We start from the raw sequence: 20,071 nt of genomic DNA, 5'->3' as shown, positions 1-20,071 counted from the left end.
CAAACATCCTTTACTGGTATTAAAAGTCAGTTCTTGACAAATCCAGACTACGTGTTGTATTAAAGCATGACCTGTGATAACAGTGGCAGTTTATAATAATATACTTCACCGCTGCGGCCTTCCCCTGTGCCTGGTTGGAAGCTGTCCGGGAAAAAAACGCTTCCAGTTGGATATAGCTGTTGTTTTTGTACTGATAAGTCAGATTCCTCTAAGGCAGCGCTCTGGGAGTGCATGTGAGTTCAAGAAGAGACGCCAACCTTCTTAAACTAGGTTATGAGGAAACATGTCTAAATGAACATCTTTTCATAAGAGTGATGGGATATTTGGCAACTTCAAGAGAAATTTCTGTTATCGAGCTCTTTGGCCATGTAAACCTTTAATCCACTTTCTTTACACTAATAAGGAGAGACGTGACTAATTTACCTATGCAAGAGTGCTCATATACAATTGCCGTGTCTTAGTGTGAGAATGCAGTACTTTATTTAGACAGCTGCGACTCAACAGTCAATTTGTTCCAGTAATATCAACTCATTACCTTTCATGACACGAACATTAAGCCAAAAACGTGTCCAGGAAAGCTAGACCTTACTTGTCTGGATTGTATAGTAATGACTGCCTTCATTCTTTCAGCGTGCCACAGTGAAACTCATGTTTCTAGCTGTAATACCCCTCTGACATGAATGTCCATGACCTTAAAGAACTGATGTCCTGATTCACTCTTTAGGTCTTTGTTCTTGATGCAACACAGTGCTGGGTTATTCTGTTTTTTGGGGGTTCATTTAAGGGAAATGAAACAATTTGTAAGCTCAACATTAATGTTATTTACTGTTGAAAAAAATATTTACACACTGAGAGGATGAGCAACATTGTTTGTCCATATAGAGTCCAACTGAGAAATATGGACCTTACTTTAATTGAGCTCTGTTTAGCTGAAAGAAATTACAGCTGATGCTGTGCTAAAAGGAGCAACTTAGCCTAGCCTAGAAGACAAAAAACAGGCATCTTAGCCAGTACTTTGTGAGCCTTACTGACACTAGCAGTTTGATTCTATTCCCCTCAGAAAGAGAGAAAGAAAGCTTTTTCATCTTACTGAAAGTTTTCATGCTAATGCTAGCTGTGTGGTTGAAACTGATCTGTGTTTTTCCTGTTTGTTTATGTTTTTAGAACAAATGCCTTGGTAAAAGAAAGACAATTCCTTTGTATTGTTCGCTCCAACAAGAACACCTTTAGAGTCATGCAGTTTTGTCCATCTGTAGCTACTGCTAGCCTTGTGCTAATTGCTAAATAACATTCATATTTTTATAAATGGTAATCCAAATTTGGCTCCTGTCTGGCACTTTTTCCTCAGACAGAGAGAATATTTACTCATGCAGTTTGTTTTCAACCATTCACCACATCCTGCTGAGTCACTCGAGACAAAATCACATTCCTGTGTCTCATTTATCCAGACTAACTGCTGCTAATACTCTTCATCGATCATCTACTCCTCCTCTGACCAGACCACCCTCTGAAACTCCTCAGCCCCTTAGCCAAGACCAAGATGCTGATATAGATCTCTACCTAAACCCTGTCCATGTTCAAAGTCCCAAGACTAAAGTGACACCCCTTAGGTCATGGCAGGTTAGGTTGTGTTACTCATTTATGACCCTTGCATTTACCCAGAAGCTGCACATCATCTCCTTCCTATGGATAGGACGACCACAGGCAGCAGGGGCACATTCCAGCATGGACGCCCCCTGCAGCTCTACATGTTTTGGTGCTTTGACATGCATGTAGCAAGATCTGTCCTTTGGCTATGGACATGACCTTCACATTTAAATGGCAAAGAATATAAAATAAAATGTGTTTTTTTACAAATGAATATCATGACAAAAGTAGCTTCCCTTTCATGTTTACTCCAGACTTAGCTAAAACTGAGATCCCACTTGTGGCAAAAAATGATTTGCTGGCACTAACATAATTGAGCCATTACTGCAGCTTGAGACGATAAGCACAAAAAAGCACAGGGCATTTACAGGCATATCAGTGTTCAGTGCTCATGAATAAGGCAGTAAAAAGTGCCCCACTGGCTAGAGCATTAACGGCCACAAATGCTTCTAACAAGCACCAGACGGCTGGATGGGAGCTGTGACTTTCCTGCAGAGGAGAGATCAGCGATGGAACAAAGAAAGTGTGTTTTAACTTCTGTGTCAAAATGCTGCAGCTCTTTAAAGCTGGTTGACCTCAGGTGCCCTTAATACTAGAGAGGCCAAGGGTGTCTTTGGGTGACTGGTGTGTGTTTTCCTGTCTGACTGTCTGTCTGAGCTAGCTGAACTGACTTTAACTCAATCCAGTAATGCCAAGCAGACACCACTTTTATTTCAGTATACAGGAGAGTATAAAGCTGGAAATACTGACAGAGCTGTCCAAAGAAAACACATGACATGTTCGAATGAGGTTGTTCCAGGCAGTTCCTTTCTCTAAATGGGGTTATCAAAGAGACAGGAACAACTTCAGCTTAGTTTAAAGAGCATAAACATAGCGCTTCCATCAGCCAGATTCCACAAGGAAATGGATGAAAAGGGTGAGGGGAGAGGAAACTTTTGTCTGAATTGGACAAGCATTTGTTTTTAAGCTGCCATGGGTGGTTTTGTGCAGCCATCCTGTGTGACAGATGTAAATACAAAAAATATTTAGGGTTTATTTTTTTGAAGACCACAGCCCAGTCAAAGGAGGCATGCAGCTGTGCGAGCAGCTAGACTTCAGGCTGGATTTGGAGTTTCACCCAGACATACATCCTCTGGCATAAACATGTGAAATACAAGCTGGATGTGGAAAATCTATGGACTCACTTACCACTGACAAAAGTAGGGCCTTTGACTCGTCTATGGAAAGACATTCACTTGTCATAACTGAGGGATAAAACTACAGAGAAAGAAGTACCGACAACCTTTTCATTCAGAAAACATGCTCACTAAACATGATGTTTGGTTTCATAATGGTTCTGTATCCAAACACTGCTTTAAGCCTCTTCTTAAATAGCATTTTCTGCAATAAGAGCTGATTGAATATTTTCATCTATTCATTCAAATAACAAAACCTCATTGAGGAGCTCAATGACACAGTTGCTCATAAACCAAACTAATTAATGGCAAATTATCGATTTGGCCCCGATGAATGTCAGACTGTCAGGTCAGCAGTTTTTTTGTCTGGCCTGGGATCACGACCCTGCAGGTGCACAGGTGGTCTGTGGATGCACAGAAACTTGCAGAGAAGATGTAAAGAAAACCATCCGTCTCTATTATGTTTAGCAGCTCTTGAAAGTGTAACCCCTCTAGGATAATGTACTGTCATTTGTCACTCACCTCCTTGTGGATTTGAATGGTGCATTTGTGACAGTGTGTATTTCACCCTCAAGTCAGGCAACTCAGGTTCCTTGCCTACAGGTAATGGTAGCATGTTTAAACCCTCAACCTTTTCTACATGATCATGCCTACTATCTGTTTCCCTTCTGTAGATCAGTCTGACAAAGCGTAAACTGTTTCACCCGCCAGCTATCTGCCCTCAACAGACCACCGCCTCTGCACAGCTAACTGTTGGCTCCTGTACACACAGGGAGCAGGACCCAATTACTACAAGGATGGGCCGCTCAGTTTTCAAACCCACTGACTTCAGTCACATACCTCAGCTCTATCGTCCTCAGACCCAGAGGCCAGATCTCCTCCAATATATGAAGGAATTTGATTCATTACACACTTAATGCTCTCAATCAAATGTTGACACCAACTTGCTAAACAAACCTTGTGCTTTTGTGAACCAGTTACACCACCGAGAAGCACTGAGGTCAAAGAAAAAATATTGTATTTGTCAAATGTCAGTTAATGTAGATAATATAGATTGTTCGCCCCAGGGTGACTCTGTGCTACTTTGTAAATGTCAGTGAGTCCTGGCTGACTCTATCACCTCACTTTACCCATCAGTGCATGCATGGCTCCTTGCACGTGTATTCTTTAAATAAAAACACAATTTAGTTTTAGCTTGAGTAGTTGGAACGAGCCATGATCAACCCCAAATTAGAGATAGAGTGCATTTACACAATAAGCTATGGTAACAAAGCATGAGCTAAAAGTACAGTCTGGCTAACCTATTTAGTCTGGCTTGCTAAGCTTAGCAAGCTAAACTAAGTGTGCATTGTTGTTATCCTAGATTTAGCGACCTCATTGGAGTGAAATCAAAATAAGACAAGGTTTTCAAGAAATGAAAAAAAAAAAAAAAAAATATATATATATATATATATATATATATATATATATATATATATATATATATATATATATGGGGAAAGTTGGGTGAATTTAGAAGCTGCATAGCTGTATGTTGTACCTATAATGGAGAGGTAAGGTGAGAGACACAGGAGTAATTTCAGGGGCAAGGTATAATCATCCATAGCTAAAAAAAAAAAATCAAGTTTGCAGACCTAAATTACAAATCATAGGCAGATAAAGAGGTAAACTTTTATCAGAAATATTGATTTATAAAGTGTAAGTAAATAGACTTTTTCTGTTGCTTATTTTGACCTAGTACTCAGCCCTGGGGTAGATTGCCTCCACCTGCTGTGTTAGAGTGTGAACTAAGCCCAATTTAATTCTTGTGATTAGCCCTGCTTCTCTTCCTTTTCTTATTACGCATTAAGGCATAGCTTAGAAAAGCCAAATTAAACATGCAGGGAAAAGAAAAAAGAAGCAAAACTTATTGAACCTAAATCTTCAACTATATGATATCGGAGCACATGGTCAGCTCCAACCAGCTTACTCAAGCATGAGGGCCTCGACTGGGCTTGGCCTCTTTTGATTAAACCAGGAAGTGATATGTGTCCAAGTCAGGAGATTCAAAGACAAAATGTTATGATCAGTAGGTAGATTAGATAAGGTCAAACAAGGGAAGACCCCATGCAAAAAATACACTGAATAAAGCTGTGTTGATTGGGTGATTGACCTCAATGAGCAACAAGTGTTCAAGTTACACCTTGATTCCTACCATTGCTACACTGGCTCACAAATGAGGAAATAAATCACAACTATGAGGCTGATTGACAGTAAAAAAATGTAGGTCAAAAAACAACTAAATCTCCCAGTAAAAGAAGGGTATTTGCTGCAAATACTTCAGTATCATTAGAGTCAATTTTCCTACAAAAATAAGAAAAGTTTTCTTTTGAATGATTGAAAACAAAACAACTTTTTATGAGGAGATGTTTAAAAACAGAGCTGCAGTAAACAAACCGGTGCACACCCATGCCCACATGGTTTTAAGTTGCCTTGCTAGAAACCCCCCTAATCTGACACACAATGGGAACGCTTCAAAGAGAATGGTTGTCAGAGTTTTTACCTTGGGTCAATTTGTTTTAAACACCCACCAAAAGCTTACAGACAAGTAGTTTTGCTATCCTTAGAAGAAATGTCCTCAGATTTGAGGGCAGAGTTGTTTTTCACAATTTAAACAAATCCATATTGGATTTTTTTTGCCCTCCAAACCCATCTTCTTTTATTCCTTTGCAATTTGAACTGAAGAGACAGACTATGCCATGTCCTTATTTCACTTGAAACATACAGATGACCCTGTGCATAAAAACTGGTATGCAATTACCAATAACATACCACAAATACTTCGACTTAAGAAGAAAATCATTGATGGCACAGAGAATGAGTGTGTGTGTAATTCTCTGCCACTGATTAAAAGCAGTGCCAGAGGAAAAACAGAGACCATTGTAGGAATCCCTTTTTGTTGAATGGTCTCTATTTCATGAGATCATAAAGAGGGAAAACAAGAGCAGACAGCGTGACTAGCCAAAGGCCAACAGCCAAGACATGGATGGGATGAGGTAGAGGAGGGTGATGGCTCCCTCTCTTCTTGTGAACCTACCTGGCCTCTGTGGAAGGACTCCCTCATGGTAAATTGAATCAGGGAGTCTTGGCTAACCTGAAAATGTCTGTTTGATAAACAACATCTGCCTGATTGGTCCAAGACTGCCTGGTGTGCCCGTTCTGTCATTCTGTAGGGATGGTTCTCTCATTTGATCTTGGAACAAAGCCAAAAGATGCTTCAGAAAAACTCAGGGATCATAGATTAAGCTTTAACTGTTCATCACAATCCAGAATGAACTGTATCATCACCTTTTTACTGTGTTCCTAAATAGGTCATAAAAAGAAGGCACTGGCCTCAATTTGTTACAGCCTGGTATTTTGGAAAGGCAAGATGAGAGGTGTTTCTTTGGCAAAGAAGAAACATTTCACAGAAACAAGGTGTCGTTTGGACTGAGAAAAAGTAGAGCAAAGATGACGCACATCCTGGGTTTTGAATCTGAACCCAACATGGCAAAGCTTTGGTTCAAATAAATCACTGTGAAAGCGTAAACCAGGTAGATCTCTACACAAACACTTGAACTCTTATCATCACACACTTATTCAATCAAACTTAAGTGGAGTGGAAAATTGGTAGCCACTGCTGCCACAAACTGGTGACATAAACCTTTTGAATGTATTTGGGCCAAGCAATGATTAGAGTACTATAACAGAACAATTATATCCAATCAGTCCTGGCAGTATCATAAGAGACACTGCATACCTGGAAGAAAAACATTTCCACAGAATACGTCATGAGAGGTCAAACTCTTATTTGGCTGTTTCATCTGGAATTAGGGATAGTAACTCTCCAAGCAAAGAGGAACAGCAAACCAAAGCTCCTTTCAGGGTGTCAAAACTAAACCTTTATGTTGATTCAAACAATATTGTGCTATCTCTTTAAATAAATGGGAAACCTTAGCCTCATGATGGCATAAGAAGATGTATACTGTGAGCTCTGCAAACAGTCAGAAAGTTCACCTCAAACTGACTTGAACTTTCCCTGTCCTGCCCTGTCAGCAAAATGTAATGGAAGGCAAGAAAATGGATGTAAGGCATTGGTATGAACGCAAAATCTGTTATCAAAGCTTTGCATTTCTAAAAGGAAAGCTCAAAAAATATCAAGACAATTTTAACAGAGCATAAGCAGGAGGCTGTGTTCAAACTCAAATAACCTGGTGCATGATTTTCACGTTCCTCTGTGTAAAACATTAAACATGTGACAATACTAAGAGATGGGTGGGGTAGATGTTTGACATATTTCTGAGTAGTTGCAGGCCAGACCCAAGTGATGAAGAGGTAGTGAACAAGTATGAGCATTTGTGGCATTTAAGTGTTAACTGTAGTACTTAAAGTGAAAAAACTAACTCAAGTCAAGTTAATGAAATACTTAATGATTTTAAAAACTGACCTCTTTTATAATTTTCACTTCTCATACACAGGAAAACTAAGCAGACAGTCGGTCTGTGCTTCAGGTGCAGACAGACTGTGAGAAGAGACTTGAGCTACGGATGTGACATAAATCAACTTTATGAGTCAACAGAACTGTGTGAAGCTGTTTAAGAATGCCCTCCCAGACAAATTCCATACAAATAAATTTCTCCATACCACAAAACAGGCCTGGTGGCTAAGAATATACACAGTGAGAGTGCTGTTTACATTGCAGCCGCTCGCTGGCTTCAATCATTTAGTCACGGTGTATAAATGCTCTGACACATGGCTAAATGCAAAGAGTGTCTCGCAGCAGTAGTAGTTAAGAGTCTGGTGGTTTTGGTGTTTTGAGATCATAATGAGAGAACAGTTTCCTAAAACAGAGAGTGGCTTCATTAGCAAAGAAAATTCAGATTGTGTCTCTGTCATTAGGCCAGGAATAGGTTTGGGCTGCATGGCATGGGGCCTTGTTTGAAGAAAGGGTGTGGCTGCCACTTCACGTTTTACTGCCTCACTTAGTGAGGGCACAAAGGGCATCTTTTATGTTTAAATTAAGCATGTATGCATCATGTTGTGGTTCATCAGCGTCTTTCATGTTTAAATTAAGCATGTTTACATCATGTTGTGGTTTATCAGTGTGAGAACAGAAAGGTTGGTGAGGGTTTTTGTATTCCACTGACACCATCACAGCCAAGAAGCAAACAGGTAGCTTTTCCTGCAGGTCCATGAGGAGCTACCCATGGAAGTAATAACAAAGTCAGACCAGGGAGTTTATCTATAATGTTTTCCTTCTTTTCTCACAAAATTTAAGGTCATAAATGTCAGCGAGAGCAGAAATCAAAGCCATCCACCTTTGTTCTCAGAGCATTCCTCCTTTGGGTCTTTAGCTACGGGTTTTGGGGAGAGAGTGACAGTTTTGTGGTTGTAGCTCTACAGAGACTCCTCAAAGCAGACGGAGCTCAAAGGTTTCTAGGGAACACTGTGGACATGGAGATCCAGTCTGAGTGAAGAATGCTCCAAAGCAATGAAACACAGGGGAGGACAAAAGGGTATCAGTGGGGAAACGACTGTCCTTTCTGTACAATCAGACCCAAGAACTACTTAAAAAGCACTTGAAACAAAAGTAAATCAAAATATTGAATTTACACAAAACTGCAAACTTTAGAGTGGCTGTGTGTTTTGGACAAAACAGAAGAAGGATACTTAGAAACAGGGGAAGAAATATGGGCCTGCAGAGACAGAAATATTGCATCTGATTTCATCGTCCCCCTGTGAGGAGGCCTGAGGATGAGCTGTGTGCATGTAATAATTTGTCACACACGTGTCTACGGATAGAAGTGCTGAGGAGTATTCAAAAGCAGAACGCAGACAGTGTGTGGATGTAAGTCTCATGTGAGTTTGAGCGTGTGTGTGTGTGTGTGTGTGTGAACGAACATAGCTTTGAACTCACAGTCATCTCCTGGCCCAGACACAGGAGCTCCAGCTGCTGTTGGATCTCTTGAAGACGCCTCTCCTGCCCTCTTCTCTCCTTTATATCCTGCAGAACCTTCTCTCCTGGCTGCTGGTCCCCATCACACGTACAGCCACCCTGGGAGCCACTGACCTGATACACAACAGATACAACTGTTTTTCACAGGGTACAAACGACTCATCTCACATATGGACCAGCTTGGGTGCTCTGCTGGCTGATGGCTGTCACTCGGGAACAATGAAACAGGGATCAAATCCATAAAACAGCTCATAATTTGGGTGAAAAGTTTCCATTCCTTCATGATTCTTCTGTCACAATGTGCTTATCACTTTCAATTTGTCAGAAGTTTGGTATTTCTAAGATATGGCAATCAGTACCAAATGTTGTTTCTTTCGTTTTACAGATGAGGAATAAATAATTCTGGTGAACTTTCCAGAACTGGAGAGAGGTCATTTCCTTAGACAAAGTATACATGGGTCAGTGCATTAATGGCATCTACGTGCACAAGTTTGCCACACTGAATCAAATGTCACTCTTATACCACACTTTAAAAAGACATGTTGGTAGAGAGTAAGATAATCATGCTGAGAGGAATATCTAGGAACATAGCTGCCTCTATGACCACAAAATGCACTTTTTCACTAACAAGAGAGTCATTTAAACAAAAAAAACAAGAACTTTTAAAGCCTTAGAGCCTAAGACTGGTTGCAACATATGAGATAAGTGATCTTCAATACGACCCTTTCTTTTTGTCTATGTCAAGACTGATATGATCACATAGATTAGGGTAAATGCCAAACATCAATTTAAAAAATACTTTGAAAGAGTTTTTCAATTATCTCACTGAAACTTAAAGGTGTAGCTGCAGTGACAGCTTAGCTTCTGTAGATGTAGCAAGGTGAACAAATGCTAAAATGCTTACAGGGTTTGGCCAATTATCAGAGGCTATGCTTAACTGTAAATATACATTTCCATCTGACCCACACTTTAAATCTTCCTGAAGAAGGATAAAAAAATAAACAATGTTGAGGCTGACCAGTGAATGATATGCAGTGGGGCCATATTTCGCCATAACACGCAACTACCCCATTAAAGCAGCAGCTAGGTTGAAAAACGGTTTGGTCTGGGGCGAGGATGTTGCCAACCACAGGGCTGTTTTGGAGTGTCAGTCCAGCGCCGTGTGGTTGAAATCTCCATTTTTCTTGGTTAGTCTGATTGCCAGGATGGCGTATATATGATCTAATAATGTCAAAATTAATGGATATCTCATAAAACACCGACCTCCCAAAGGGGACATGCATACAGCAAAATGGTAGGTTACAGGAGACAGCGAGATGAGGCAGAAAAATGAAGTGAAGAACTGAGTTACTAAATCTATTTTGACACATTTATGATAGGATGTAATCTTAGCTAAAACTTAGGGAGGAGAAGAGCTCAGATAAGTTGAGGCAGCAAATTTAGGAGAGGAATAAAGCCTTTTCCCAAGCTTATCAGCAAAAGAGACGTGCTTTCTCTACGTTTAGCTCATATATGTTTAAACAGCTGAATGGTGGCAGTGTGACTCTAAGGTCTTGGCAAAAACAGGACTTTTCTGTTCCAAAGTGTGTGTGGCCTCACCTAGCAGTGCCCTTTCTCCCTATGGAGAAATAATGACAGCTTTTCTTTCTGAAGCCGCTTTTAAGTGGTCGTTACCAGAGCCCTTCAGTTAAGACTGTCTCATCCAGACTACAAAAGCCAGGACCACGATGGGATTAGACTCCTGTTTTGCACCAGAGTGAGAAACACAGCATCACAACCAGGGAAAATAAAAATTAAAGTCTAACTTTACCACCATCCTAACACCACTAAATGCATGGTTACAAAAAAGCCCAAATCTTCAGGAGCGATCATTTATTTCATTTGGAAATAAAGTTGCCCTACTTTCAAGAACTATACGCTGCAAAGTTTAAAATTGTCTGCAGGGATAAGTGGTGATAAAGCTATCACTCAGCAAAGCCTAAATTAATTTAGAGTGTGTGTCACACATTTTCATACTAAAGCATTTGTTTGTGGCTAAATTAACACCCAATGAACTCTAGTGTGTTGAGGGAGCCCACAGCCCCATTGTAAAAATAATAGTGATTTACTGGATTAACATGGTTTTTCCAGCTTTCCTCACCTCATTACTGTTTCTGATACGTGGACGTCCATTCTCCTTTCCATACTTTTATCATTGAACCAACTTAGGCCCCGTTTACACGACAACGTTTCATCTGAAAACGCTAAAACTCTGTGAAAACGCAGTGAAAAAAATCTGTGTTTACACGGAAACGCTGATGGACTGAAAACGCTGTAGCAAGCATGCCAGGCCTGTAGATGGTGCTATAACTATCTTGTCCAGAAGTCGCTTTTGGTATATCTCCAACGAAGTAGAGTTGAGCCGTTCATCTGGTGTATTGGGGAATACTAAGTTAAAAAGTGGAGCAAAAGATGCACATTTTGTTGAAAGACAGTCAGCAGATTCAGCGGATTGAGCAGCACAAGCACAACACGGTAGTTTGTGACGGTTGTAACAACGGTACTGTTGTTCTGTTGTATGCGGGCGCGGGAAGCGGAGTGTGACATAATAATTTCCACTGAAAACGCCGACTTACTGTTTACACGGCAACGGTATCGGTAGCGTTTAAAAAAAATCCCAATCTGGAGGCCATTCTCAAAAGTTGGCGTTTTAGGTCGGCTGAAACACTGTTTCCGTCCAAAGGCAAGGCTGAAACACAACAAAACTTTTGCGTTTCACCTTAAAACCGTTGTCGTGTAAACGGCCTCTTAGTTTGGAAATCTAACACAGGCTGGGTTTTTTGCATTGTTTTCTTGCATACATGCTCACAGTGCTTTTATGATAATGTTTTGCAAATGTAAACTTTACCATATGCTCGTTTAAGGGATTGGCATGCTAACATGGTTCAAACGCATTTGGTACAAACATAGACTGTGTTGTACATGAATAAAGCCTTAATGCAATCATTGATCAATTTCTAAAGTTGAGTTCTGAAGTCTTTTCTCATTGGATACCATGTTGGAGAAGCTGACTGCACTTTTTGACGGAACTACAGGCACTGAGGTGGAGTTGAGACAGGTCTTTAGTCTTCTTGCAAACAGCCACAGAACACACACTTGTCAGTTAAGTTAACCAGGTCCAATCAAGCAAAAGCCTGAACCTCAATATCTCCTAAACTTAGGCACAAACTCTAAGTGGACATTTGAAGAACTGCAGTTTTGAACACTTCTGCTTCATTTCTCACATCCAGAGGTTGCCACAAAGTACAGTACATCTGGGGCTAATGGGAGCAAGTTGAGTGGATTTTGGTGATAAACCAAAAAACCTGCTGGTTTGATGATGACCAAGAAGATACATTACAGGATCAAATACTTAACTTTAGTTGATCTTGAGCAGAATATTAATTTTGAGCCGAGTTTCATGGCAGTCTGTTGAAGAACTTCGATATTTGACTGAAACTCAACCTAACATTGGATGCATGAGAAGGCTCATAAAATAGTTTTATGAAATTCAAAAGTTTTATGAGAACATGAGTGTAAAACTAACATGGTTCGTGTCCCAGTTCATGAAAGACTCAGCAGGCTGTTTTATTAGCAGCATTCTGTGCCGATGTCTCTACATGTATAATTGATTAAGCAATAATAGGAGTTCAACAAGTTTAGATCCATCGACCAACAAGAATAAACACAAGAAAGGTCTCTTATTCATGTCAAATTATAGATGATTCACTTTTTGGAGACAGAAATTTTGTTTCTTGACCTTAAATGGCTCCAGTGGCTGTTCTCGTACATTACAGCATTTACGCTTTTTACTTTAGGAATGTGTTCAAGCTTTAACTCTGTGTGAGGTTATGAACTGAGCAGAGGAGAGAGACCAGGGTTCACCTTATCTGAACATCAGAAAAACGCTGTAATTGGCTCTCCTGGAGTAGCCACTTGACATCCTTGTGAAGATGTCCAATAATCACATCATCTAACTAGGTCACGAGACTGTTGTGAGGCCACGTAGATCCACACTCTGTTTTCTTTAAGTTTGAAAAACATGTCAAACATAATCATCTGTCAGGAGGAGGGTATGTCAGCCTACTGATGACACATCAAATGAATCTCCTGGAATTTAAAGTGGCATCAGTGTCGAGAGTTAATTTAAAGTGCAGCACTGTATATATGTATGAAATGATCTGCCAAGTGCTCTTTGAATGTAGAGTCAAAGTTATTACAAAAAGGAAAAGCTCACCGGTGCGTGATACGGCAGCTCCTGAGGAGCTGTCCTTGTTTTACCCTGTGGTTCACATTTTGTTTCTCCCAATGTGAAAAATTATTTTCTACTCCCAGAAGCAAAACCATCATTAGTAGCTAATTTGTATGACTTTCAGATGACTTGAACCAAACATGCATTCGGCAGTCATTGATGATCAGTTTAATGGTTTCGAATAAAAGCAATGCATTCCATCCTGAGTTTGTCATGCTGCGTTAGTGAGAAACATCTGCAGGGTTTCCGTTTGTGTCCAAAGTGATGAAATTGGAAAACTATAGAGCTTTGTTTATGTTTGTGATTGAAAAACAAATTCTGATGCCCAAATTCCAACTAGACTGAGCATGTCATATCATGAAAGTTCATGTAATGTTCACGTAGGTTTAAATGGACATTACTCATATAGTTCTATTAGATGGTAAGGGGGGGTCGTTGAGATTGTGAGCCTGGAGCTCCTGCTCTGGATTACATCTGTGTTTGGATTTGCCAGATATAACAGCTGGATCCTTTCATGCAGATGCATTCACAGAAACAACTCCAAACAGCAACAAAACAAGGCAAATGCCTTGGTCACCATTAGCTTGGACATCTTCTGCATCCTGCAGCAATATAACACACAAGAGCCTCTGGGTTCCTTCTTAGACTGTATGAGACCAGGACAAAGCACTGACACAGAGGCCTGATGACCTCCTTCACATCCTCAAAACAAGCTAATGAAGGAAAACGTGCACAGAGGCAGTGGGCTAATCCAAGAAAACGTCAATCTGAAATCTGCTGCTGCTTTCTCTAAACAAACTAATTAAAACAATTTGTGGTCTTTTCAACTCCTTTTTTCCACTTAATTCAAACAATCTAAGACAAAACATGGTTTGAGAAACTGTCCTCACAAAAAGGAAAATGAGGACTTCTGGGCATTTTTGCAAGCATGATGTAAAGACCTAAACAAATCAAACCTAAGACAAAGCCCTCGATGGACTTTCCCTCTAAAAACACTTAAATTATGTGGATGCTCGCCAACATTTCAAACAGCAATTTGTTTTAGCATGAAGTAGCCACAAAATGGTTCACTGGCCTCAACTCTTGGGGCCTTTGTAATATCAAAACTATATGTAGGCCAGATTGAGTCACCCTGTTGTTAAAAAACAGGCCACACAGTAATGAAAACAGCATGTTTTTTTCCGTTACTAGTTTATTGGGTAATTAAAGTCAGTCCAAAACAATAGCTGCAAAATAATTCCTATCTTTTTTAAAAACTTCCTATTGGAGTTCAGATTCAAACCTACCATGATAAATTTGTGGTTTTGGGCAAAGCAGTGTGCAGCTTTTTGAAAATGAACTCTATAAGAGAAGAAAACAGGTTGCAAAGATGCACCTGACTGCTGGCAACTTACTATAGCTCTTTATAATGCAACCTCGATTCCAGAAAACTTGTATGAGTTAATGTACAAAATCATTGATGGGTGTTCAAAAAACAACAACATGAGTAAGAGTTGAAACATTCAGGAATGATTATTTTAAAATGTAAAAAAATTGCCTAATCAACTATAAATATCATGGACACCCTGCAGTGCCTCCACAGACCCGCAGGGGCCGTGGCCTCCCCTGCTGAAGACCTCTGGCCTTGACGCTTTTACTACAGAGCCATGGTGTTGGGATACATACCGAATATGGTTTAGCATTGTTTTGCTCAAACAAACTAGGTCTTCTCTTAACTGGCATTGTCTAGATGGCAGAACATGCTACTCCAGAAACCTGTACTGTTCAGCATTGCTGGGCGCCGCCCTGTTGGCTATGGCTGCCTTTTGCAGCAGCTCTCTCTTCTTTTCCATTTCTTATAATTTTCTCATCTCTTTTTTGTAATCTTTATATTTGGAGCGGATCTTTACTTTGTATGGCCCTTAAGTTTGGTCATTGACACCAAACTTTTTGTGGCTTCAGCGATATTTTTACTACTTTTTTCTCCTGTGTTTGTTTGGAGATCCTACATGAAGCCATGGCTGCATTGTTTACATTTGAAATCAGCTGTTAGCAGCATGTAGCATGTCAATGCTAACTGGTGCAAGGCCTGATGCTTCCCCACAAGGTGAGGAGAAGGAGCTGAGGACGTGCTGGTTCTCAGGTGAGAGCTAAGAAGTGATGACATGGACCTGTCCTTCCACCCACTGTTATTGGGAACGTAAGATCTATCTCCAATAAGATGGATGAGCTAGCTGTGCTAACCCAGCAACAGAGGGAACACCAGAGGGCAGAGTGGCATCATGCTATTCACAGACGTGGCTAACGGAGCTAACATCAGACACCAACGCCACATTGGAAGAGCTTCACCTGCTGTGAGCAGACAGGATCTAGGAGACAGAGACTGAACAGACTGCTGAAGAGGCTCAGTCCTGGACCCTGTGGAGGTGGAGGCTGGCTGAACTGGACAATGATGGACAAGCTGTCAGCATCTATTTTCTTATGGACCTTTTTGTACTTTCTATACACTTTCTTACTTTTGTTTTCTTGATTGCTGCTGTGACTTCAATTTCATTGTGTTTGTTACAATGACAATAAAGTTCTATTCTCTTCTATTCTATTAATGGTGCCCTCTCATGTTTGCACCACTTTTAATGAAATATGAAATTCCTACCAGTATTTTACCCAATATCACGACTTCTTTGAAAACGGGGTTATAAATTGTGAAGGTCTACTTCTAGAGAACTCGATTCCAGCTGAGTGAAAAGTATTTCCCCCTGTGTTCACAGACAATATTTTTGTAAACAACTTTCAGCTACACATTCCAAAGGGACAGAGTTGTTTGATAAAAGGGAGCCAGCCATGCTGACTCACCCAGAGAGAAGGCAGTGGTGTTGTTCTCAGCAGCAGTTTCCTCGCTCTTCACTTTCTGTTTCTCTCCGCTGCTCTGCCTCTGTCTCTCAGGAAATATAAAGTATAGTAGGAGCTCTGGCTGTGCCACGTGGACCAAGGCTACCTGCCAAGGCCCGTCCACATGCCTTGCCACGAGCACTCCCTGTGAGAGCTCAGGAGTGAGCTGCTCGGAAGCCATGGCTGAGAGTCTCCTCTTAATTTCTTGAATTTCTTTCTCTGCCTCTCAGATTGATGTTTTGCCCAGCCATGACCTGCTGCTATGTGCCACGTAACTGGGGCAGAAAGTGCTACAGTTCAGATGTCTGCCATACACATTAGAGGAGCTAAAACTTAAACCAGGTAATGCAAACAAACATGTTTGATTATGCAAGGCTCTCCTTGCTCCAAGGCAGAGTCTACTTCTTAACCCTGTTATTTCTTCCACCTCATTCTCTTCAAAAACTGGAACACAAATCAATCTGATATGACACCATAAGAAGCTACGTAACTGTTTGTGTGTCTTCAAATGTCCTAGATATGACAGTTGTTTTTATCCAAGTTTGAATCTGGGGTAAGGGACTTGGTGATTGCCATAACATTCCTTAAGTATTAGGAGATTTACTCGTAGGTCATCTGGACTTTGAACATGTTTTTTCTTTCTCAGAACTGGGGGTGGTCTGGAGCAATCACTATTGCACAGATCAAAACCTCCTGCTGTCTCTTACAATCAAAGAAGCATGTTGAATGTGATACTGGGTGAAGATATTCACACCACCTGTGAGTTTGCCACATCATCCAACAAGCAATCAAAGGCCCAGAAATGTTTCAATTGGAGATTTTACTGTTCTTGTTATGGAATACAATCTTGTCTTGCGATACCTCCAGACCACTGTACAAACCACACTGTCTATGGCTTTCACTGCGGTTTAGGAAGACTCTCCAACAAGCATCAAGTTGCTAATAGAAAGTAATTTAAGCATTTGCCAAATAATGACACACACAAAATGAATCCAAACAAAGAGCTTAAAAGCAGGCCATTTAGATATTTATCTAAAGCATATGGAGAGAAAATACATCCCAGCATCTTTTTGCGCTTCTTGTCCCCCCTTGACACATGCTGCTGTGTACTGTCAGGCTCAGTATCTGACCTAGATTTCAGCTGCTGAAAGGTTTACGATGAAGCGCTCATCAACAGAGAGAGTTAAAACTGAACCGTGAGTTCTGTTAGAGCAGTTTGCTAGCTAACAGTTAGCTTTGGGTCATCCAAAGCAAAACAAAACAAAACCTGCTGTTCAAACACTTGAAGGATTGGAAGAATTTAAAAAATTACGTAGCTTGCTAGTTGGAAAGTTAGTACACGGTCACACTGGCAAACTGTACCGTACTTGAGCACACTTCAACCCCAAAGTCCACATCATTTGGCCAGTGTGACCAGAAGCATGCCATGCTTGAGCACGACTCACTTCTCTGCTTTGGCACACTTTGGAGAGGTGGACTTCAGCATGGCACCTCATGCACGAGCACAGGCAGCCTGTAAGATCCGAAGTCTGGTTCATGTTGGAGTTGTGTGACCGCTGGTCGTCCTCTCCAGCAGGGGAATGGGGCTGCTGGGGGCAATCGTGCTTGAGTACGGCACAGTTTGGATGGCCAGTGTGACCGCGCCCTTAGAGTTTGAAGCTGTGTCCTAGTTCGGGGACTCTTGCATCACAAAACACCACCCCATCACCTCACAATAAGTAAACAGGCTTACTAGAGGGTTGCGTGACACCATCCCATCTTCAAACTTAAGCTAAGTTGAACTAGGCTACATGTTGCAACAGCTTCATGTGCACCTCTCTGAGGTATTTGTTGAACCTTGGCTCTAATCTTCATACACCCTATATCAGATGGGTTTTTCAAACTTTGAAACAACCCAGAGTCACTTAATTTGGGTCACAGAGACAAGAGTTGAAAAAAGGCACTTTTGTACTATAAGCAGATGAATAATCCTCTGAGAAGAGTCATAACGAGTGGAAAAGTCAAAAGTTAGATCCCGACCCAAGCAGGGAAAAACTTCCCCAAACCACTTAACACAACTCCTGCTGCTGCTGTGGATAACACCACTGGGAGAGGCGTTTATAAGAAGACAATAAACTTGGTCCCATGGCAATTATAGGGTGGAGAAGGGTGTGGAGTTTATTCTTCTTCCCCAAGTTAACCATGTGAAAAACACTAAGCATGCCACATGTCAAACCTGACATCTCAGGTCTTGTCATGTAGCCGTAAAGACTCCTGCAAGATATAAAGGCTACAGAGGCATCTGAGATGATACTAGAATGTCCATGTTAACTCATGATTTGAGGAAAATTGGGAAATCTCGACCTTTTTCATGTCAGTACTTCATTGGAAACAAATCTATTTACAGCTAAAATGGGGGCAGAGAGCTGGATTCAGTCAAACTCCTGGCACCAGTGAGAAACAGAACTAAGTCACATCCTTTCCTGTTGTGAATTAGCATATTTTCAATATTTCAAAGAGGGAAAAGAACATTGTTCTCTGGAAACCAGACAAATCTGTAAGTACATGTTTCATTTACTCTGGCAGATGCGCCTGGTCTCTCTCCTGTTCGATCAGGTTTTCATCTGGCCTGATTCAGGTCAGGACAATCATAAGCGTTTATCTAATATGGGGCAGGTTTTAGGGTCGTTGAGGCATTAAAGCAAAGATGGCTGCCACTGATGTGGAACACTTTGAGTCTGTTATTGTGTAAGTATTAAACAAACCGGAAAATTATGCATAAAGGGTAAGTAGGTTACTAAATCATGTCAAGCAGAACCTCGATGTAATATTTTGGATGAGAAGTCATATTATTGTGACTAAAGAACTAGGTTATCAGTCTGCTGCTATGTAACGAGTGTTTTGTTCTTATTGGGGTGGGTGGCGAAAGTGTTTTAATATTAAAAATGGATTGAGAGGTCCCAGACTTATTGGCAGTGGATAAACTACTCCGCAGAAGACCCGCTATACACATCTTTTCCAGAGAGGACAGTTACTTCCTTTGCAAAGACTTCACTAATATAAAAGAGGAACTATACTTCTATTTCATTGTACTGCCATTTCTTTATTTGCTCCAGTTCTGGTTTTATTTTGATACGGACACATCCATACTTTTATGTTTGCAAAATAATGGTTTTCGTAAAGTCAGCTGTCCAACAATCCATTTGGTCACAAAATTAAAACCCATTCAAAACTGTTTTCAGAGTCCATACTGACAAAGAAAAGCCAAAAAAAGAAAGGCTATAAGGAAGGCAAGACCACTAAGCAGGAAATGTTCTGCTCTCCACTGAAGTGACCACCTTAAGAAAAACTATCCACTGAAGTTGAATTTCACATTGTCAGACAAAAATAGATAACACAGTTAGGAAAAAATAAAAAATCTTGCATCTCAGCTGGACCAGGCGTTCCATACACGCTGCACAGTTTGCACACTGGGCTTTGACCCAGAAGTCAAACAGCATAAATGCAGTAAAGAAAAGTAAGGTAGTAAAGAAAATCATGTGTACAGAGCTGTAACGTTGTCCATGCTAATTTCAATGCTCCATATACAACCAGCTCGCCTCTTGCTAACTTATATGCTGTTTGTTTCAATATGTTTTTAACAGGTCATCCAGAAAAGGGTCCAATAAAGTGAAGTTGGGCGTATCTCAAGACATTGCATATATATGTTCAAGTGCATATTTCTTTTTACATATCAACTGAGCCTTTGTGGAGTTTATTAAATTGAAATATGTCATTCAGGAGGGCAATAGTCTTTTTTTCTATCTGCAGCAGAGGGAAGCAGGTTGATGCTGCAGCTTGTCCACAGTGTGTGGATGGGTAAAAAATCGCATGTGATTAACGAACACTTAAAGACTGGTTAACACTGACAGCCCTGGTTGCAAATGTGTTTGGTTAAGATTCATTTGATGAGAGCTTGGTGAGCAGATTTGTTGTTTACAATGCTTCCTCTGCTATCAGTCACTGAGTGGGTCTGTGGTAAGGTGGATTAATATGTAGTGTAATGAATGCTGAAAAAAAAAAAGTCCAGACGCAAATTCGGTCCATTTACTTATTTTAAAGTGGTACAGGGTAGGAAACTTTAAGGGCACCTTTATAAATACCTTTGGTTAGCTGTCT

General features: G+C 40.6%; 1 protein-coding gene across 2 annotated transcripts in view; it reads right to left on the bottom strand.

Moving 5' to 3' along the window:
• fsip1 (fibrous sheath interacting protein 1) overlaps nucleotides 1-20,071 on the bottom strand; it is a 31,689-nt gene that overhangs the window by 1,415 nt on the left and 10,203 nt on the right. For both annotated transcript variants that reach the window (XM_074692727.1, XM_074692728.1), the window contains one exon: nucleotides 8,758-8,910. In XM_074692727.1, the coding sequence (XP_074548828.1) occupies nucleotides 8,758-8,910 (153 nt within the window). The remainder of the gene's footprint in view (nucleotides 1-8,757; nucleotides 8,911-20,071) is intronic.

The sequence above is a fragment of the Halichoeres trimaculatus genome, unplaced genomic scaffold (assembly GCF_033239565.1).
Source record: "Halichoeres trimaculatus isolate MK-OKI-2021-1 unplaced genomic scaffold, fHalTri1.1 fHalTri1_scaffold_17, whole genome shotgun sequence".
NCBI classification, from domain to species: domain Eukaryota; kingdom Metazoa; phylum Chordata; class Actinopteri; order Labriformes; family Labridae; genus Halichoeres; species Halichoeres trimaculatus.
The sequence above is the reverse complement of the archived record's forward strand: the minus strand, read 5'-3'. Positions and strand labels throughout refer to the sequence as shown.